At 30.0% G+C, this 23,678-nt stretch overlaps 2 protein-coding genes across 2 annotated transcripts; one reads left to right on the top strand and one right to left on the bottom strand.

Moving 5' to 3' along the window:
• Positions 1-2,976: 2,976 nt before the first annotated feature.
• Positions 2,977-15,288, bottom strand: LOC110664439 (disease resistance protein RPV1-like). The gene is made up of 8 exons (XM_058130669.1): positions 14,602-15,288; positions 11,288-12,359; positions 10,717-11,034; positions 7,528-9,615; positions 7,015-7,187; positions 6,666-6,777; positions 3,816-3,906; positions 2,977-3,736 (listed from the first exon to the last, which is right to left on the bottom strand). Exons 1-4 carry the CDS (start codon positions 15,084-15,086, stop codon positions 7,579-7,581), a joined length of 3,912 nt encoding a protein of 1,303 aa, XP_057986652.1. The 5' UTR covers positions 15,087-15,288; the 3' UTR covers positions 2,977-3,736; positions 3,816-3,906; positions 6,666-6,777; positions 7,015-7,187; positions 7,528-7,578.
• Positions 15,289-19,926: 4,638 nt separating this feature from the next.
• On the top strand, positions 19,927-23,434 carry LOC131171201 (disease resistance protein RPV1-like). The gene is made up of 8 exons (XM_058130668.1): positions 19,927-20,620; positions 20,700-20,938; positions 21,062-21,340; positions 21,423-21,528; positions 21,616-21,855; positions 21,946-22,316; positions 22,802-23,320; positions 23,408-23,434. Exons 1-8 carry the CDS (start codon positions 19,927-19,929, stop codon positions 23,432-23,434), a joined length of 2,475 nt encoding a protein of 824 aa, XP_057986651.1.
• The last annotated feature ends 244 nt before the right edge of the window (positions 23,435-23,678 follow it).

The following is a 23,678-nucleotide window of genomic DNA, read 5'->3' as shown; positions in this document are numbered from 1 at the left end:
CAAATTTCACTTTGATGCCTCCATCTTCAACCCAAACTTCTTCCTTATCCTTTCTTTTACATCCAAATCACTCAATTACACCCATAAATCCATAAAAACCTTAGCTAAAACTCATTTCTTCCCACAATAGCACAACTTAAGTTTTAATAGGTAAGTTCTTCTTCTTTTTCTTGTGAAATATTAAGCTTAAGTTAACTTCCTTTATTATTTAATTGTGATTTCTATGGAAAAAGAAATTGAGGGAGGCAAGTTTAGGGTAAAGATTTGTGGTAAAATTGATATTGAAGTAAGGGTTTCTATGGATTAATTTCAAGGAAATTCAAAGCTATAATATATATACATATATATTAGGTATTTTTAAGAGGTGAATATCAAGAATTAGTTTTCAATTATGAGAATTAAGTTTAGGTTCTTTAAGTCCTAAATATTTGGTTGAGATTGAAGAAATTAGAATATAGAATTTGTTGATTTTGGAGTTATGAATGAATATTGATTATATTTATGTGAGCAAGAATTCTAAAGTTATTGTTGGAAGAAAATTTAGTATGAAGCGTTAAGAAGGAGAAAAATATTATTATGGGGGGATAGAAAAAAAAAATTAAGAGAGAAAAGGGTGGAATTAATTATGGATGTATTATATAGGGCTTGGAGGGGGATTTTAAATTATTGTTGAATGTGTTGTGGCTTGTGAAGAATTGGTTGAGTTCTTGGAATTTTAGAAGACATCCAATTTATACCGAAAATGCCACCGAATTTTTTTTTGAATTTTAGATAAACAAATCATGCATTTCACCCTCACATCTTTCATCTTCAGGATTTAAAATTCCTTTTCTTAATGTATTACTTTTCCCTACACTTTTAGGAGATGACCCAGCTCCTGTTATAGATACTAGGGGTGCTCCAGCGGTCTAGGCTTCATTAGTTTTTAGTACAGGTGAGTGGATAAGTATTTAACACTGATAATTTTTATTCAATATATATTTATCTATGTTATTTTTTCTTTATGCAAAAATGGGAATGAATGATGGTAATTATGTGTTTTTTTATTAAATGAAATGAGATTTAGAAGCACAGCTGAGTAAATGACTGAATACACTCAATATATACACCGAATAGATAACACCTTGATGATAGGTGATATAATTTTAGCTCAGCTTATATTTATATTGTCTTTAGGACAGCGCTTGATATATACATAGCCTTTGGGGCATATATCAGGTGGTTGCCTTTTGGGGGTAGTTATGCACATATGTATGACCAGCATATTTATTGCTCTTGGGCTATTAGTAGTGTCATTATAGAGCCCAGGATGCCAGCATTACTCTCAGATTGCTGGAGTTTATTATATGCACCTGAAATGCAAGCATTTTCTATAGGAAATATATTGTGAGCATATGAGAATATTACTGATTTTATGATCATTAGCAAAGTTATTTCTACAATATTTTTTTTACAGCATGAAATTTTATTTTATCTCAATTATGTGAATTATAACAAATGATATTTATTCAGCTAATATATGTTAGTATAGCATCTGATACTATTAAGTATCAAAACCTTGTTTATTCCCCCTTTCTTATTTATTTATCCGCTCATTGAGTAATTATACTTACATCTTATATTTTGATATTTCAGATTTTTTTAGTGATCCTTCTATCAGTAGTCCTCATTTGTTAGCATTGTCCTTTCTTCCACTTCACCAGCTGCAGAGTCTAGTGGAGGTCGGGCCAACGTATTCTTTTTGTAACTTTTGATCATTTTGGATTGCTGTATATATTATCTATGTGTTTAGGCTGCTACCCACCTAAAGTCTGTATTTGTATATTTTTTTGGTTCCCACAGAGGGAAAAAAAAATCATGTGTCTATGAAGATATATCTATTTGGCATGGAGCCACTTTATGTATATATGTATATATTTACATATTCTTTCAGGTTTTCAGCATCATATGTCCAATTAGATATATTTTAGGAGAAACTTTGTCAGTTTTTCCTTATCACTTTTACCTCTATAGAGTGGAACGCAAGTGTGATATTTATTGTTATCAGAGCATAGGTTTATAAATTCTGTAGACCTTTCTAGTGTCAGTGTTATTGATTATCTCTTGATGTTTCATTCCTTATCTTATTTGTACCTTCTTCAGATTTTTTTTCCTACCTTCTTTTAAATACCAACGAGAAAAGGTATATATATATATATATATATATATATATATATATATATATATATATATATATTAAACAAAAGGAAATTGCATTAAGATAAATCTTCGTAAGAAATCGTGAGTGACAAGACCTCATTTCTGGAGATTAAACTAAATACTAAATTATTTATGTTAAGTAATGGACAACAGTGTTCACTGATTTACAAGTAAGAGAAACAGAGCAGAATTAATTAAGAAGAAAATTTACAATCAGTGACAATATAATCAAAATAAGAGAGATCCAGAGACTGCATCAAGAGAGACACAAATCAAAACATATCCATATTCGACGTTAAATATCTCTGAAGTATCTAAAACAAGCTACATGATACAAAGCGGGCAGCAAGGTGACAGGCAAGAAATACATTAGCACTTCAAAAATCTGATAATCTCAATTCTTGACCTGCTTTTGCCCATAAATACGTGCTACAAGAAACTTTACCAGAGATCCCTTAAAAGGGTATTTGCAATTCTGCTAGTCATTTTTGACAAGAAATACGAGTATAGTAAACTGCTTGATTTGTTTCTGATGCTGATGGCTTACGGTCCAGGTATGAGCGAACAGAGAGTAAAGGAAACGCCACAAGAGGGTCATCAAATCTTAGAAACATGAACAGTGACCTTCCATTCACCATTATTCACTATGCATTGACTGTTTATATTTCTTGATTAAGCATTGACCACGAGCCACATCATCATTAAGGAACAATAATGAAACTAAAAACAAAAAGTAAAGCAACACTTCTCTCATGAGCGAAAAACAATACACCAGTATTAACCCTGCTAATTCTGAACTTAAAATAATATTAAAATTACAGGAGTACTTTTCCTGTAATTTTCCTTAGATGCAAATGCACCAAAATTACAGTGTAAATATTGCATGTTCTCATTTTTAAACATTCACAACATGGCAGTAATCTTATTATAGAAAACGACAACAATTGCTGCATTTTACCCAACTGCAAGTATGGAAGATGGACAAAATTTCCTGCTTGCCACTGTAATTTTCTTGAGTTGCCTTATAAGTGACAACATTAGGCTTGATTCCCTACTTAGTTATCTCATCAAATAAAGTCACAGCAGATTTCACTTAACAATTCTTGCACTGGGCATCCATAAGTGCAGGATAAGGAACAACATCAGCATTCAATCAAGGTTGAATAAGTTAATAAATTAGGTGATATGCATGCCCCTTTCATCAATCAAGCTAAGAACTTCTTGGAGAGAGAGCTTCAGCGATTTTCGGATCAGGTGGACCAAGAAGCTCAATTTAGCAAGCCTTAATCAGCTGTCCTCTCCAATCACAAAGAACCCAACCTGCTCAATTTTGTTATGATGCAGACGGGAGGAAGCATCTGTATTGCATTTCAAGAATCCCGAAGCAGGCTTGTGCCATTTCAACAAATCAGCCACAGAAACTGTCGAAGAGTAGTCAAAATAGGATGGATGGTCACTAACTTGGGCAGCTAATCACTGATGAAGGAAGGAGGAAGCAGTGCTTGTAATCTGATTAGAATTCCAAAGCGCTTCGTTCCTGTTTTTCCAAAGAGACCAAATTAGAGTGCATCTTCTGTGAGGAAACTCAATTATAGACAAACGAACAGGCTCGAAACCTGAGTTAACATAGAGTCACTACCACTGCATCTGCCGTGAGGAAACTCAATATCTCATTTGGAGGATCAGGCCAGAATTGAACACAATGAGCTGCAGAATGCAATTTCACATAAGAGCCTTAATTTCAATGCCACAAGTTTCAATGTGCTAAAGAATCAGCAGTACAATTCTTCTTCTGAAAACATAAACTAAGTACACTCCATCAAGAAAGAAAATCATGTTAGAGATGAAACTTTAGCTTAAAAAAGTTGAATATACATACACATATTTCATGATCCATGCAAGAAATTGAATATGAATGTGAATAAAAGGATTTTAGAATGGTGGAAGCTACTGTTTATCATAAATGCAGAGCATTTTCATAAATTACAGATGCTAATGATGTCAATAAATTAGAAGATCAAAATTTTATTAAAGGTGAAATTATTTCTTTATGTCACTTTGCTAAGAGGTGAAGAAACTAATTTAGTTACAGGTGTGTGGGATACACTAGATACCAAAGCTCCTATAAATACATAAATCTCCAGATATGAATATGCAAATTAATATTTCATAATAATTTTTGTTCAAAATTCATTCAAACAATTGTATCCATACCCATAAGTGCACTTAATGGCGTTAGCCCTTTTCCCTCGATTTGTTAACGACGCGATAGTTCAATAATCGATTTGTCATGAAATTTTCTTCAATCCTTGAATTGAAAAAGCATGAAAAACAGGTTACTATATTGTGCTTTCCCCCAAAATTTAACAATTTATACATCTTAATTAAATTTCTTTTTAGAGCTAAATTGGATTTGAAATGGAATAATTGTCTCTATATTCATTAAAATATCTTTTTTTTCTTGTTAAATATGATACTGCATATGGATGATCGGAATTCTCAGACTAAAAATATCTTAATTAAGGTACACTAGTATTATGGGATGATTAGGAAAAAAAATTATTTATCATAAACAATAATATAATTGAATTAATCTGGACATTGTTTGTCATGAACTCCATACCATCCAAATCCATTTAAAAAAAATTCTTTATTCTCCTATACCATTCCATGAACTCCATACCATCCATATCCATGTGAAGATTATTTGTCAATAAGTTTTAATGTCTATAAATTATTTTTAGGACTATAAGGAGCAGTGATACTGAAATTGTTTTAAGGACCTCAATCAAGCCAAAAGGAAAGAACAAACAAACAAACAAACAAACAACACCGCTGATGGGCAGCATAGGGAAAAAAGGGACAACAATGATGGTGAGCATTAGTGATCAGAAAAAGCAGAACCTGAGATTTGGCAAATGATTGCATGGTTTTGCAACTGACAGCGGGAATTAAACGATTGAATCATTTATTAAAATTTGTCATCCATCCATGTGTTAAAACCAGTTTTCTCCATCCCACATGTCAATTATTCAACAAATTCTGGAATAAATCACTTCACAATTAGGACAAATAGAACACAAATTTAGCAATCAAATAAATTGGTTTACTAATTAAGAAGTTGATGATTTTAGCTTTATAAACAGAGTAATTCATAATCCCACTGAATTAATGCATCAAATAAAAAATCATGGCTAGAGGGTATGATTCAAATGGATTTGGCCAAGAGCACTAAAATATAGTAATAAGAGATTGGTCCTCAAAGAGTTCAATAAAAATCAAATGGAAGTAAAAAGAAAATGCAATATGAATTTTTTTTTTCTTTCTTTTTTTGTGGATCCTTACCTAAATAAAGCAAAGATCTTAAAAGAAGGCACACTCCCTTCAAAGTTGGTTTTGATGAAAGAAAGAGATACATAAAATCATTTAACGGCTGCCTAAAGGAAGGTTTATAATTTAATAGCTAGCAAAAGGATTGGAATCTTCATCAAAGAAAAAAAAATCATCAAATACAAAACCAAGATTTTTACTTGTTTTTCTTTAACTAGCGTACAAAGCAAAGGACTAGATTTTTGTTTCTAAAGTGACACATGCCCAGGAGCTGCTTCTACTTTACAATTCTAAAGTGACACATGCCCAGGAGCTGCTTCTACTTTACAATTCATTCTTTCCCCACTTACCAACTTAATCTCAGAAAGAATGCTAGAAAATTTTCATGGTCCTCTGAACTCAACTAGCATAACCACAAAGAGAAAAATCACGAAGCACTGTGTTGAAACTTACTAGAGGAGGTAACAACCTTAACAAGTATCAAAATGGGTTTGTGAGTTTATTTTTCCTCTTCATTTTCAGCCACCAAAAACTTTCCACAGAAGAGGGTGAAGCATAATAAACATACACTAAACATTCTCTAATGGTAAGAAGAGATCTACATGATAAACAATAACATGGACAAACATAGAAAGAAACATCATAGCACAGGCACGTACACAAATTTAAATACTACATACGCATAGGAAGAGCAAGGATGAACAGAGTCAAGGAATCAACAATACGTATAAAACTCCTTTCTTCCAAATGCGTAATTTTATGACTATGGACATTTGGACAATAATTGAGGTGTTATTGGTACCAGCTACAAATTTTAAAAAATTTATAATTGTAGACAAATTGCCTGGAAAGAGATCATGTAATTTTCTCTCAAAGAGGTGAAGGAACCAAAAAAAAAAAAGAAAGGTCAAACAAGAAGGAGAGGAGCACCAACAGAAGAAGTTAACGTTGACATATGGGTTCAATCATATACAACATAGCAAATGTTCAGCATAACATATTATGCAGATTTTAAATAATAGAAGCAAGATTCAAATGCCTAAGTTTCTGCAACTAGCGATTCAAACTTCTTTTGAGAAGCAAATTTTACAAATAAGAAATAGAATATTCAGCATTAGATCATAAAAGCAACTCACCTGAAATGGAAGACTTATAGTCGCTAATTAAGTTTGTGCAAGAGAGGGAGAAATTGGAGGCTACTAAAACCATAGGGCTTCTGAATCGTTGAGTGAAGAAGAGAAATGGAAGCTGAGAGTCAAAAAAATGTTGTATAAGAGAAGCAGTTCTTGAGAAAGGAAAAATGAAAAGGAAAAATAAAATCCAATATTACAGATCACAAGAATCGAAACAAATCAAATATAAATCTTTAGATTTCAAAGAAAATCCAACACTACAGATCAAAATAAATTACCAATATCATCCAAAAATAACAAAATCACAAGAGATAGAGAAGGGTTGGCATCGGAAACGACTCTAGAAACGTACAGGCGAGATGGAGAAGGCCGGGGTTGGCGTAGAGTTAGTCTGGAAGACGCCACTGAAGTCGCGAGAGATGGGCTCGTAAGACTCGCCAGATCAGAAAGTTGATGCCCAAAACAAATGAGATCCGACAGATCAGAAAGTTGATGACCAGATTTGGAAGATGTCAACGCAGCTTGCTGATGGTGATAGGGGCAAAAGAAGAAGAAATAGAATGCGAATTAGAAATGTATGCGGAGATGGAGAAGTGTCTGCCGTCAGTTTTTTAATTTAATAACCGATCTAAATCATAATACCGAAAATTTTTTTAAATTTTAATTAAAACTGAAAAAAAAAATAATTAAACTGAATAAATAAAATAAAATCAATTTGGTTTAATTTTTTTATTTAAATCAAATAATCTCATTCAAATTTCAAATCATCATTAATAGCATTTTAATTAGATTAGAATGAAGGCCAAAACATTGTCATGTCATAATATCAGAAGAATGTAAAAATACAAAAATAGAGATGACTTACAGGGAAAGAGAGCCGCAAACCCAAGTTATCCACAATTAGTAGGGACGAATTTCAAAGAAATTTGTAGAATTTGGGAGCAAATTCACATGAAGAACTTGAAGGAACCATAGTAGCATCGTAGTTAATCCTATCCTGAGCATTTGAAAAGTAATCTTCCATAAAGAAGTTTGGCCTCAATCTTTTAGGGTGTGTTTCCACCTCTTGGTTGCCATTGATATTACTGGAGTAGAAGTCTTCCCTGCTTCTCTTATTGTTGGCATTTGCTGTTTCTTCTAATTGCTCCAGAAAATTGGCTTCTCTGCATATGCAAGGATTGCATTTGTTTAGCTCAACTTTGTCATATAACAAGTGAAACCCAAACCTTTTCACTTTCCCCTGTTTCATATACACATTCTCAGGCTCAGGCTCGAGGTAGAATGATGCCTCGTTCTCCATGTCACAATTTTGTTTGAGCCAATCTAAAAAGTAAATGTCATTGCCATTGTACCAAAAGATCACATGATCTGATTCTATGGTATTTTCCAAATAGAAATATTCACTTGTAAATCTGGCGCCTATGTAGCCATTATTGTTTTTGAACCTGCTTTGACATGTTAAGTGTAGAGGATACATAACAGGAGCCTTGAATTCTAGAATAGCACAAAAAACAAAACCCAGGAACATATTATTGAAGCAACCAGGAGGGAATGAAGTTTCTATTAAATATCCTGGGCCTTCACAGCTCAACCACTCAGGCATTTTGCTTCCGGGTAAACCAACCAAAAAACAAGGATAACTTCTAGCAATGGCTAATTCTTTAATTCTCTGGACAGCATCTGCCATAATGGTGCCACGTGCATTTTGGTCCAAATTTACGCAATTACAAAAATTCAATTCATAACCAATTGATGACGGCAATTCTTCTATTGGAGTATCATTTAGAAACAATACTCCCAATGATGATAAAGAGAAAATGTCAAGGGGAATTTTTACGAGTGCAGTGCCATCTAGATATAGATCTCGTAAAGAGCATAAACCATATAAAGGAGGCAATTTCTCTAGATTTGAACAGCCCCTGAGATGTAGAGTCTTAAGACATTTCAATTCACAAATGCTGTTTGGGAGACTCTTAAGCTTTTTACATCTCTGCAAATTCAAACGACCAAGTGAAGAGAGACAACCAATTGATGACGGCAATTCTTCCATTGGAGCATCACTTAGAGACAGTACTTTTAATGATGACAAAGAAACAATGTCAGGGGGAATTTCTACAAGTGCAGTGCCATCTAGATATATCCCGTTTAAGGAGCATAAACCATATAAAGGAGGCAATTTCTCTAGATTTGAACAGCCACTGAGATGTAGAGTCCCAAGACATTTCAATTCAGAAATGCTGTTTGGGAGACTCTTAAGGTTTTTACATCTCTTCAAATACAAACTAACAAGTGAAGAGAGACAACCAATTGATGACGGCAATTCTTCCATTGGAGTATCACTTAGAGACAGTACTTCTAATGATGACAAAGAAACAATGTCAGGGGGAATTTCTACAAGTGCAGTGCCATCTAGATATAGATATCGTAAAGAGAGTAAACCAAATAAGGGAGGCAATTTCTCAAGATTTGAACAGCCACGGAGACTCAGAATCTCAGAGCCTTTCCATTCGCAAGTGCTATTTGGGAGACCGTTGAGCATTTCCATAATCTGCGGAGCCATGATGAGATTTGGGCAGAAACTAATATCAAGTGTTAAAGTATTGCAATATATAATTCTTGGAAGACTTCTAAGGTTTTCGCAATGGGAAATATTTAAGAACCGAAGATTGTCAAGAAATTGGATAGATGACGGAGACCACTCTTCCACTCCAGAATAATTGAGATATAAATATTTTATGCCTCTCGGCATTTGTGGAAGACTTATCAACTTTTTGCACTGACCTATATCAAGAAAACGGAGTCTTTCCAGGCACTGAATGGATGATGGAATCTCAATCAAACTCTCACAACCATCAAAATTTATCACTTCCAGGCTTGTCATCATAGAAAAATCAGGGACTATTTTCAGATTCTCTGAGCAATTAAGATCAAGAGATTTTAAGTTTGGCAAACACTGCATAACACAAATACACGAAATAATTTTTAACTATAAATTGTCAGAAAGCCCATATATAGACAGTCAGTGGCATGTAAGGAGGGGCAGCTCATAATTTTCATAATTTTTTTTATCATTCATAATAACATAAAAATATTATATCATTTTTTCCTATCCATTTTTCATATTTTTCATAATTTTAATATGCACTTTCGAAGTAAAATTTATCTTTAGTTAAAATTGAAATTTTAATTAAGTAAATAAAAAGCATAATTATATTTTAACTGATATATTTTTTTAGCTACAAATATTTACATTAATTATAAGAAATAAATAATCAATTTACAAAAATGTAATGAAATTATTTATTTTTTTTTATATTTTTTTAGACTATATAGGTGGCAACAATACATTAATTTAATGTTAGAAAACATTTTCATATTTGTAAATGAATTTTTTTTAAATAAAAAAAAAGTGTTATATTTAAAAGTTCAGTTAGATCTAATTTTTTTTTAAATAATAATAATAATAATAATAATAATAATTATTATTATTATTATTATTATTATTATTATTATTATGTGCAAAGATAAATATGTTCGTTTATATTTTTCAATTAAATTAATTATTTTATATAAATATATTTTTCCTTTAAAGCCTAAATCCAACACCGTGGACATTCTTATACATACTAAGTTTTGGATTATATTAGAATTGTAGTAGAGAAACTTTCTAATAATTAAATTAAATCATTAGCCCTTCTAAATCATATGATATGATCAGCTCTTTACTAAAGGAAAAAAAAAAAAGAAATTATATTAACCACATATGGTATGAGTATGTAGGATTTGTTAACAAAAATTTTACTCAATAATATACAATTATGACTATAATACAGTTAACCCTAAGATTTTCTATTCAATAAATTCAGTAAGTTATTTACAAAATGATAAGAAAAAAATTACTTAAAATATCTTAAAATTTTTAGATTGTTGAACTCTAAAATTGTTTTTTTTTTTTTTTTTTTTAAATCTAGGGGCTTAGCAATAAAATTTTTAATTGATGAAATTATAAAGGGAAAAAAATGAAAACAACGACAGATATATATGTAAAGCTTACCGTAGATCCATTCCAGAGCTCTTCAACTTCGCTACATGGCATGATGAGGCGGACAAGGTTTTCCATGGAAAAATTTAATGGCAAAGACTTGAAAGGGTATTCTTCCCAATGAAGTAATCTCAACTTGTTAGGAAGACTTTTTAGACAATCTGATCCGCTAGATTCAAATATGGAGCCAGTACCTTCCTTCTTTAACCAGGAACTCCCGTAAAATTTGAGCAATCTCAAGTTGTGCATTCTTGAGAACACGGCAGGATTCAAATATACCCTTCCAATTGTAGAGATGTCCAAAAATAGGCCTTCAACTACTTTCTTTGCCTAACAATTAACAATTCAAAGGCATAGGAATTTTATACATCAAGACTCAGTAATTTTTCCTTTAAACGAGAGAAATTCTTATCTAGACCTAATCTATTATGAATTGAAGATACAAACACGTGGGATCCATGTATTTAATAAGTGAATCCCATCATATATCTAGTATCTTAAATTCATAGTAAATCAGATTTAGATAAGAAAAATCTAATAAATGATATTATAAAGTTTTTATAGAATTAATTCTCTTACTTACCTTATTATCATTTGTGGCCAACATTTGACAGATATCTGTAGAAATCCATAATCGGTTACCCTTCCGCCGAGCAATATCTTGACCCATTTCCACTATCAAATCGTGCATCTCTAACTTGTCATCCACGATAGTTATGAGACACTTATCCATTAGACGAATTATCACCCAATCATCTAATATATCTTCTACCCAGCTTTTGTCATATCCTTTGAAGAAACATGCAATATCTAGAAATATGCTTTTTTCCATTCGATCTAAAGCATTATAACTTACTTTTAAGACTTTCAGAATGTTGTAGTCAGGAGATACCTTCAGTTTATTCAATGCACTTTCCCATTCTTTAGAAGTCCTTCCGCACAAATAGGAACCCAAAACCTTGAGAGCTAGTGGAACACCTTTACAATAAGTTTCTACCCTTTTGGACAACTCTCTATATTCCACCGGAGGATGGTTTTGTTTGAAGGCTTTCATACTTAACAGCTGAAGAGCATCGCTACAATCCAATCCCTTAACCTCATATACCTTAACCTCATTTATCTTTTTAGCACTGCTAAGGACATGCTTGTCTCTGCTTATTAAAATGATTCTACTTCCCAGCCCAAAACAATCATCATCATTTATAGCTAAAGCTTCTAGTTGCTCTGGATCATTAACATCATCAAGAACAGCAAGAACTTTCTTCCTATTAAGTGAATCCTTAATGACAGTGGGTACCACACTGAGCATATCTAGATTTCTAATTTCAATCCCCAAGAGTTCGGAAAAAAAGCTTTTTCTTAAATCAACTAGCCCATATTTTTCTGATTTTTCCCTAACATTGGGAAGAAAGCAAAAGCAATCAAATTGATTGCATATTCGACTAAATAGAATTTCAGCTATGGTGGTCTTTCCAATACCACCCATTCCCCAAATTCCTATTACCCGAATGTTTGTTGGCTCAATACATAACAATGACATAATTTTATCAACATGTGAATCAATCCCAACTAAGCCAGTAGAAGCAGTAAACGAGATGGGATACAATTTCTCCAGAATGTGATCAGCGACTTCTTCACATAGTTGGGATTCAGGCCTAAAACAATAAGATGAACAGACAATGTAACAAGTCCATGATAATAAATAAAAGAATAGAGAAAGAACATATCCAATTTTAACAACTTGATATATAATTTTAATATATGCATGAGTATAGATTAAAACTACAGGTCATGTATCATTTCATACAAATACAAAAGTAGAGGAAATAAATGTATTAACAAATATTTTTAAAGTAAGGTTTTTATTATCAAATCCTTCCCAGAAATTAAGGTTTTAATTATCAAGTCCTTTCCAGAAATTGAGTGAAGTTTTTTATTATCATTTTGGCATTTTAAGATCTTGGCTGGAAAGTTTAAAGGTTCCATAATTAGTTTTTATATTATACAGGTGCAGAGCTAAAAACAGTTGGAATCCCATCAACATCAGAGGGGCTTACGCGAAAGAACCAATCGCCTCATTAATTAAGAAATATTTAAATTTTCTCTCATGGGGACAACTTTTGCAGTATAAAATTAAAAATAGAGATAATTTAACTGGATACAAGATAGAAAAGGTGGGTTTTGTAGTATAAAATCAAAAAATAGAAATAATTTAACTGGATACTAGAAAGAGAAGGTGGGTTCATAAACCTGATGTCTCCATTGTTTATCTTTTGTGGCACTTGTAGAGTCCTCTATAATTTGAGATTTTAATTATAAGATCTTAAACTCAAGTGACTATAATCTATAGTTAATTAATTATGCACCATATATTGTTCTATCACCATTAAGTATGCAGTTGTGGAGTCCTTCATTTGTTAATTAAGTTCTCACTAGGGGATATAATTACAAAAAGTTAATGATTAATTTAGACGGTAGAAACGAAATTAAACCTTAAAAAAGTAGAGATTGATTTTATATTTTTATTTTCAATAAAATAGAATTTAAATATTTTATAAAATTATTAAATTTTTAAAATATAATTTATTAATAAAAATAAATTTTTATGCAACTTATTATTTAAAATATATAAAATTAAATAAGTGCTAGTATTTTTCGAATAATAATAATCGAGTTTATGATAAATTTGAACAATCGATAATAAATTTTAATCAAGTTTAGAATGGATTTGAGTTTTAAAAATATTAATTAGGTTTGAATAGGATGATTTTCTCGATAACCTAATCGTTGCCGGTGTCGAGGGTAGGAATTCAAAATAGGAGGGTTCAATTTTTTTTATTAAATGAAGTGTCCAATTAAAATATATAATTTATAAAAATAATATAAATAAAATAAATAAAAGTTGATAATAAAATTTGTTTAGATTAAATTGATTTGTTAAAAATTAATTGAAATTGTTATTAATTTAAAAATATAATATATGTTTAATATTATAAAATTTTGAAATTAAAATGGCTTAAAATTTAAAAAAAAATTATCTAATTTATTTTATGGGTACGCTGAAATTTTAGTAATGAAAGATTCTAATAATAATAATGAATTATGAATAAAAAGTTACTAAAGTTATTCAAATCGATAAAAAAGATAATAAAAAGATCTAATAATATTGTCTAATAATTTAAATTTCAAAACATAAAAGTCAGTATTTATAGATTTATTAAAAAAGTAAAATGGTAAAATATAATTAATGAAGAAGAATATATCAAAAGATAATGATATTTGAAGATTTTTTTAGTAAAAATATTTATGTTTCATTGTTGAAATCATTCTTTTAATAAAAAAACAAAGGATTTAGAGTTTTTTTTTTAAATTACTAATAAATTACTAAAAATTTTTAAATATTGATCCATTGCTCCATCAAAATTTGGTAAATAATAGTAAAAAAATACTAAAATTTTAAAATTACTACACTTCTAAAAAATTTTAAAATTGTAAGGAGTCCAGTGCTCATCAAAATTTAATGGGCAACAATTATTTTTTTTTGTAAAATTACTATTACACCCTTCAAAATTTTTGTAGAAATGAGATGTGTTGCAAATAATTAATCAAAGTCATACTGGTTATGAAGAATTACATGTTGCAATGTTTTTAAAATCAGATTGACAATTGAATCGATCTATTAACCATTTCGCCGATTTGAAAGATTTAAGCAATTAGATTAATTAAAAAAAAAACTGGTTAAAAATAATTTAAATTTTGAAAATTTTTATTTTTCTATTGATAATTAAAATAAATAAATTGAATTAGACCAAACCAGTTGCCCTGTCTAGTTCCCAATTTAAACAGTTCAAGCAGCCAGACAGCCAGCCAGTTAAGTCCAATACTGAAAACAATTACCTGGAGTCGCTGAAAACCCATCCAGATAGATTGCCTGCTTTCGTCAAAGCTGTGCTCCACTTCTCCACAACGTCTAAGCTGTGATTTGAATTTTCTTTGACTTTCCCAAATGCTTCTCCAAATTTCCCAGTCTGTTTTCTAACATCGGAAGGATTTACACGGTAGAAAATGGGTAAAACCTTTCGCCCTAATTTTTTCTCGCAGTCAATTATCTTCACTAGTTCATCTAGGCACCATCGAGAGGATGCATAATTTTCTGAGAAAATTACTACAGAAATCTTGGATTCTTCAATCGCTTTCATGAGCGCTGGCGAGATCCCTTCTCCTCTCTCAAGGATATCGTCTATGAATGTTGTAATATTTTTCCGGCAAAGGGCAGCATAAAGGTGACTAGTAAAATTGTGACGAGTTTCAATTCCCCTAAAGCTAAGGAAAACATCATAGGTAGTTTTACAGGAGAAGGCTAAAGATGAAGTAGAAGCCATATTTGACAAGCACGGTTTTGTTTGGTAGAAAAGAAAATAGAGGAATTGCAGTGAAAGATGGAAGAATGCTAAACCTGGGAACTATTTATAGTTGATCTGAATCAAACCACCTACCAGATTTTGTATATTGTAGGAAGTTTCAGTGCGATCACTGTCGGCAATTAGAGAAACTACAATGAACCCACCATTTTCTACCCTTTCTCTTTCAGTGCGATCACTATATTTATAAATTATTACCAATTCATATTATATCGTGGTTCGTAATTTTTAGCAACATAATTTACTTTGCTTTGTAATTTTAACAATGACAATATCATATTAATTTGTTACTAATAATTTTTAGTAAAATATATTTATTATTAAATTTATAAATAATTTTAATTTTAAGTATAAATTAAAATTTTAATATTAATGTAATAATAATTCTACTTATACAAAAATCTTATTATAATTTTTAATATAATAATTCTATAATCTTAACCCTATTAATTCATTAAAAAAATTATTTAATTTATTATAATAAAATTAATAAAAACCTTAAACACTAAATATGACTTTTACTAATTTATTTTATTAATTGTTCTAAATATTTACAAACTTATAATATAAAAAATAAAATTTATTTTAATTATATAAGTGTAGGAAAGAGGGAAGAATAATAGGATAAACAAAAACATGTTAACATAATTATAAAATTACTAGTATAAATTAACTCTTTAATTAACAATATTTTATGTATTTGAGGGAGCTTGGAATTGTAATTTGTTAGTTGTATATAAAAATTAAAATATATATATATATTTTTTTTAAAAAAAATAAATTATAAAAAATAGATTATAAATAAATAATATATTTTACATGAAAGTAAATATGATTTTTTTTTATTTCTTCTTAAAGTTTTATAAAAGAACCTATATTCTAGTCTTACAAAAAGACTTACATTTCTGCTCTAATTTTTGGTTTCCTTTGTAGAGTCTTACAAAAGGACCTATATTCCTCTCTAATTTCTTGATTCTTTCTTGGTTTCTTACAAAAGAACATACAATCCCTTCTAATTTTTTAGTTCATTCTTGGAAGCTTAAAAAACACTCATTCTCTAATTTCTTAATTCCTTGTTGAGTTTTACAAAACAACTTATACTCTAATTTATTGGTTTCTTGTTAGACTCTTAGAGCAGGAATGTAAAATGAATGCAAATAGGGGATGAATCTTTACATAAATTTGCGTTATCAATGCAATTAAAAATTTTAAAATGTAATCAATGGTATTAAAATTATTATTTTAATATTATAAGTTCTTTAATTTAAATTTCAATGAAAATAAATAAAAAATTAATAATTAAATTTAACAATATTTTATGTATTTGAGGGATCTTGGAATTGTAATTTGTTAGTTGTATATAAAATAAAAAGAATGATAATTTATTGAAAAAAATTTAAAAAACGAGACTTTCTCCTAAAGATGGTAAATTAAGTTACTCACGAAAATTATCTGAACCTGATTAACTTTTTTAAAACTCTAACTCGTCTTAAACGCAATTAAAATTTATTATTAATTATCTGAATCTGTCTCAAACCTAATTATTATTTAAAAAATATTCAAACTTTATATAAAAATTATTTTTTATTAATAATTGATATTTTAAAAAGGTAATAATTTTATAAAATATTTAAATTCTATTTTATTTAAAATAAAATATATAAAATTTATAAATAATATTATAAAAATATATATTTTATATTTAAATAAATATTTATATAAACAAATACAGATAATAAATATCTAACATGTAAAATTAAAACTCAGTCCAAACACGTTATATATAATAGTTGTTAAATTTAAATTCATTTTAAATTGGATTATGTTATTAAATATGACCTATTAGATTTTGGTAAGAAAAAAAAAATCCACAGAAGTCTAACCAATTGCCATCACCAATTATCTATATAACTTTACCAAACTAAGTCTTGTATCTTCATCAGTTTTTTTTTTTTTTAATATGGACAAAAAAAAAAAAAAAGGTAAATATAAGAGAGGACTAAAAGACTTTTTGAGTTATAATTGTTGACTGTAGCTTACAAGAAGTTTTAATGACAATTATATATTTAAATGTGAAATATTGACATAAATAGATAATTTTCTCTTATGAGGACAACTTTTATAGAAGAATCAAATTTAAAAAAATAAAAATAAAAATAAAAAATAAAAATACTTTAACTGATAGGAGTTGACGCTTGACACGATTCCTAGAGTTCCAAATCAAATGAGAAACCATGCCTAAACTTAAAAAAAAAAAAAAAATCATTATTGTAAAATACAAATAACATTGTCCAATATTCACATTTGTCAATACCTGATGGGTTTTTTCTACTCGTTTTTTCTTTTGATATGCAATTCAAATTTAGAGCCACTATTAGATTTCAAATCAAAATTTATCATTTTTCAAACAAGGGTGGAAAAAATTATTTTATATTATTTTTAAGGATTCACTTTTAAAGATTAAAATTTCATTTGCAAGGGTAGAGATGGCAAATCGAGTGAGTTTCAGTTAGGACCATTCGGATTCCAGTCAATTTGAACTTCATTTTTCACTTTCTCAGAATTTTGTAGTCTTGATCCAATTTTCACTTAGCATTTTCCCTGTACTTAGTCTTGAACCAGTCTTCACGTACTTAGCATTTTTCCTATACACAGTATTGATCCAATTTTCACTTTTGTCAAGTGTTCAGACCATACCTATCTGAGTTTTTTTCTACTCACTCTTTCTTTCGATATGCAATTCAAACTCCAAGTCATTGTCAAATTTCATATCAAACTTTATCATTTTTGAAAAAAAGGTGGCAAAAGAAATTAGCTTGTGTTTGGATTCATGGATTTAGATTTAAATTTTAGATTTTAGATATTGGATCTAAAATTTAGAATTTGAAATTTATAAATTTGAAAATGTCTTGTTTGGATAATAAAAAGAATTGTTTCCCACCTAGAGGTGACTTTTTGAAGTTTTATAGATAAATTGTTTTGGGTGGATGATTTATAATCTGTACTATAATCTTTTAATAAAATTAAATTAGTAGTATGTCCGAATCTCAACTGAGAGCTTCTCCTCACTTAAACTATATATATATATATATATATTATTGGAATAAAAATATGTAATATTAAATTAAAATTTTGAGATTATGCTATAGAGATAACAGTTGCTAAGGTTAAGGTAGCAGCAGCCAAAAAGGGCTTTACTTTTGATATCAGATGAATGTGAAGGCATCAGATGTTCTTATTGGAAAAAAATGATTCATAAACACAGGGTCATAGTGTAAGCTATATATTGAAAGTATACTATATATGGACGATTATGATCATCATTTAATAATAATAATAATTATTATTATTATTAAGAGATAAACTTAACATATTTTAGTTAAATTATTTATAATTTTATAAAATTTAATATTTTGAAATATATTATAATTTGATTTTAAATATATATATATATATTTCATAATATTAGATTTTAAATCTATAATTTGAATTGAATTTGTCTTTCATTATTGTTTTGAAAAAATTTAATTTGAAGTAAAGTCTATGGAAAGTCTATGGAAAGTCATTGAATGAGTCTATGGAAAGTCTAGTTCACCCTTTAATCAATTTTTTTTTTTTTTCAAATCGATGTAATTCAGTACATGTGGCATTCATTGACTAGTGACACATAGCAACCCTCAGCAAAAAATATAAAATGTTCATATTTTATTTTTTTGACGTTGCAAACGCAATAGTAATAGTTGTTTCTCTAAAAGATAGCTCTAAACTATTATTATGAAAAGTATAAATTTATTATCGATATTTTTTTTATTGTCCACTAAAAATTAAATAATATTAATTGAAATTTAAGAGTAAATTAGACAAGTTAATTAAATATTAAAATGATATATTTCTAATATATAAGCAAATATACTAAAATTAATTTATAAAAGAATATATTTATTAAGGTAATATTAATTTAATATATTAATATTTAATTTAATATTTTTATATTAATATTAATTTATAAAAGATTATTAATTTTATAAAATAAATTACGCTAAAAAAATTAGATATTAGAGATAAAACAATTAGCTGCATAGAAAAAAAAAGTCTGTAAATGATAATTTTTTTGAACGTTTTGTTAAAATCATCCCTTAAAATGGAGAGAATTTCTCACTTCCTTTTCCTTCTCCTACCAAATATTTTGAGATGAAAGTATTATTAAGTGACAATTTTATTGTGTTTCTCAAAACTTTAATTAGTTTCGTCTAAAATTATCTCTAATTATTTTGTGTTTAGGAACATTTTATAAAATGTCTCTAAAAAGCCTTAATATCTTTTGCGGAAAAAGTGCCACTGGAAGAACTCATGACTAGAAACTTAAAATGTTTTGGAAAGACTATGTTTCCTATTATTGAATATGAGCACAATGAAATGCTTATTATATGTTTCCTATTATTGACATCTCAATTTGCGTAGGAATTTATTATTTCTCTCTCTATAATATACCCTTTGCATATTATAGAATTTTCGTGTGCGATATGAACAAAATTGAATACTTGATATTTTTAATGTCATTTCTACGATTAAAATATTGTGTTATATATGATAATAGGAAATTCTTACATTGTAGGGAGGAGTCAGAGTTTATTCAGGATATCACTATAGATGTAATAGGAAATTCTTACATTGTAGGGAGGAGTCAGAGTTTATTCAGGATATCACTATAGATGTACTTAACAAATTGGGAAGATTTAATCATAGCATAACCAACAAATTGGGAAGATTTAGTCATAGCATAGCCAAGGATTTTGTTGGAATGGATTCACAATTTGAGAAAATGAGATTGTGTATCAATATAAAGGAGCTAAATAATGTCAAAACGGTAGGTATTTGTGGGATGGGTGGCATTGGAAAAACAACTATTGCTAGTGTCATCTTCAAGGAAATGCAATGCCAATTTGAGGGTAGTGCTTTTCTTGCGGATGTTAGAGAAACTTCAAGAAAATATGGTTTGATCACTTTACAAAGGCGACTTTTATGTGCAACATTGATGGAAAGAGACATAGATGTGTACGATGTGTACAATGGAGTTTATCACATAAAAAATAGGCTATCTCGGAAGAAGGTTTTGGTCATTCTTGATGATGTTGATGAGTTGGAGCAATTAGAATTATTAGTTGTGAGAAAAGATGAAAACTGGTTTGGAGTTGGAAGTAGAATCATAATAACGACAAGGGATGAACATTTGTTGATCCAACATGAAGTAGATCAAATATATAGGGTTGAAGAGTTAAATCATCATGAAGCCCTTCAACTCTTTTGCTTGAAAGCCTTCAAGAAAGATTGTCCACCACAAGATTACATGGAGCTATCCAACAAAGCTGTAAACTATGCAGGTGGCCTCCCATTAGCGCTTAATGTTTTGGGTTCCTCCTTGTATGCTAGATCTGTGAAAGAATGGAGCAGTGCATTGAAGAAGTTGAAAGAAATTCCCAATGAAAAAATTCTAAGTAAGCTTGAAATAAGTTTTGATGGATTGGAGGAAATACAAAAAAAAAATATTTCTTGACATCGCATGCTTTTTCAAAGGAAAAATGAAACGTTATTTGATGAAAGTACTGGAAAGTAGTGGATTATACCCCGATATTGGTATAAGGGAGCTTATCGATAAATCTCTCATAACTATTTCAGACAACTGTGTGTGGATGCATGATTTGCTTGAAGAAATGGGTCAAGAAATTGTTCATCGAGAATGTCGAGAAGAGCCTGGACGACGTAGTAGACTATTGCTTTATAAGGATGTCTGTCACATCTTTATGAATGATACGGTTAGTATTACTCAATATTAAGAATTATATTTGATTATTATATTTGGTTTGATAAACTGCCATTATAAATTTTATAAGTCTTTCAGTTATTTTCACCACTAATTGTTGCCTTTGATTTTTTAGGGAACAAATCTAATTGAAGGTGTAGTCCTGGATTATATGTTTGATCAAGGAGAAAGATACATGAGTTCTAAAGCCTTCTTGAAGATGAAAGCTCTCAGATTGCTCATACTTTTCAATTTAAACCTCTCCAAAGACATTGAATATCTTTCCAATGAATTAAGGTACTTGGAATGGAGTGGGTATCCTTTCAAATCTTTGCCACAAACTTTTCAACCAGATCAACTTGCTGAGCTCCATTTGTCTTATAGCAGAATTGAACAATTATGGAAGGGAGTAAGAGTATGTATAATTAACTCCTTATATCTGTTTATTACTCTGGTTTTACGTTTTCTTTCTGATTTCCTTTCTATATCTTTTACAGCCTTTAAAGTTGTTGAAGATAATTGATCTTAGTTACTCCAAAACATTAATCAAGACACCCGACTTTAGAGAGATCCCATACCTTGAAGAGTTGATTCTTGAATGTTGTACAGGATTACTTGAAGTACACCATTCTATTTGACTTCTAGAAAGGCTTGTTTTACTGAACATGAAGAATTGCAAAAGCCTTACAGCTCTTCCAAGTAGCCTGTGTAATTTGAAGTCTCTTAAAGTTTTTAGATTGACTGGCTGCTCGAATCTTGAAGAATTGCCAGATAATATAGGGGATATGACATCTTTGGATGTGTTTGAAATAGCAGGAATCGGTTCAACATCATTGCCATTAGCTCAGCCATGGGATTGTCTTTGCCCATGGTGGCCAATGCCTAAGAAACCTACACCTGCCATGTCCTTTGAGTTGCCTTCTTTAAGAGGTTTTTGCATTCTTAGGAGACTTAATCTAAGTCATTGCGGTCTTACCGATGCAACGATTCTTTATGATCTAAGTTGTTTCCCATTATTAGAATATCTAGATCTAAGCGGAAATGATTTTGTAAGCATGCCTGAAAGCATTAGTCAACTCTCCAAACTCTTAGCTCTTAGTTTCAGCAATTGTAAGTGGATTCGATCATTTCCAAATAATCTTTCTTCGGGTCTCAAGCATCTTAGTATGGTGGGTTGCTCTTGCTTGGAAACTTCACTAACTACGAGTATAAGTAGAAATTTTAAACTTGAAAACCTTCACTTCGTTGATTGCAAGAAGCTTCAGTCCTTGCGTGATCTTTCATCAACCATTTTACAACTTAGTGCGGAATGTCTAACTACACAGGAAAGTATTCCAAATCCATTTGAAGCAAACACTTCAAGAACTTCATCGTGCACTCTTATAAAATGGGTAAGGTTGATTGAGATTCAAGGCCAAAATCTTAGGCCACTTGCAAGGCTAACGAGTTACCTGCATTTCTTATTGGTGCATAACTCTCTCTCTCTGGTCAGTCTCTCATTCTCTCTCTCTCTCTCTCTCACACACACACATCTTGGGGGGCCCTAGATTTTTCAAAAAAAAAAGTCACATTTTTCAGTGTGTATATATATATATATACTTACTTTTTTTCTTAAGATATTATATATTTTGGTGTCATATGATATTGTATCATTTATTTATTCCTTTTTAATGTTATCTTTGTGGCCTATAGCAAATTTCATTATGTGCATTCTGACTTCTTGCCAAAGAACTTTAGAATTTGTGCATTCCATGACCAACTCAACTACTAAATAACTATCCAATTACACATGCATCCACCAAAAAAGTTTTATTTTCCCTTAGAATATTGCTGCAAAGCTACACTTGTTAATTGTTAAGTAATAATTTTGGCTCAGGGACTCTTTAGTTCAAGCACCCTTATATCATTGTGTTTAGCCTCAAGTGAAGTTCCTGTGTGGTTCAACAATCAAGGCTCGGGGTCTTCATTAGAAGTGCAGCTACCTCCTTATTGGTTGAATTACGGAAGGGGAGGATTCTGTTTATCTGGAGTTTTTAGATTCCATCATGATCAGCCTCCTTCAGTGGATACTTGGACTGTTGTGTGTGACTTGCATGCATACAATTTGCCGTCGGAACAAAGTTTGTTTCTAGGTCGCTTTACGATGGAAATCGCTCAAGATTTATGCATCACTTCTGATCAACTTTGGTTTAGCTTTGTGCCTTCTAGCTCCATAACTTGTCTAGATCAGTTGGAAGGATGTAATCAACTTAAGGCGTCATTTTTTTCTGACCAGTTAGAGGTGAAGAATTGTGGACTTCGTCTAATATATTATGAGGATGAAGATGTAAGGGAATTAATGTCGTGCGATAATCCTTTTGAGGATTTGGGTCTCCCAGGAATAACTATTGCAGAGGTACTTTTAAATGGCCTTTTTCTTTCTTGTTTTTTCAAAAGTAGCTAAAGTATGAATTCATCATTCTTTATACATTTTAATTTGTAGATATTTGCATTTATTTACCGTTGTTGACAAATATAGGTAATTATATTCTTTATAATTCTTTCCCCTGGTTACATGTCATTACATCGTATGTTTGGTTATTGAGATTTCATAGCAAAATTTGACAAGAGATAAAAATAGAAAAATTGAGTCAGTAAAATACACAATAATTGTTTTTCTTTATGGTTATTCAATTAAAAAAATGATTGTGTGTACACATTACTCGCATGTTGAATTATTAATTCTTTTTTTTTTTCAATTTTCTTTTGAGAAA

Source organism: Hevea brasiliensis, chromosome 12, assembly GCF_030052815.1.
Source record: "Hevea brasiliensis isolate MT/VB/25A 57/8 chromosome 12, ASM3005281v1, whole genome shotgun sequence".
Lineage (NCBI taxonomy): Eukaryota > Viridiplantae > Streptophyta > Magnoliopsida > Malpighiales > Euphorbiaceae > Hevea > Hevea brasiliensis.
The sequence above is the reverse complement of the archived record's forward strand: the minus strand, read 5'-3'. Positions and strand labels throughout refer to the sequence as shown.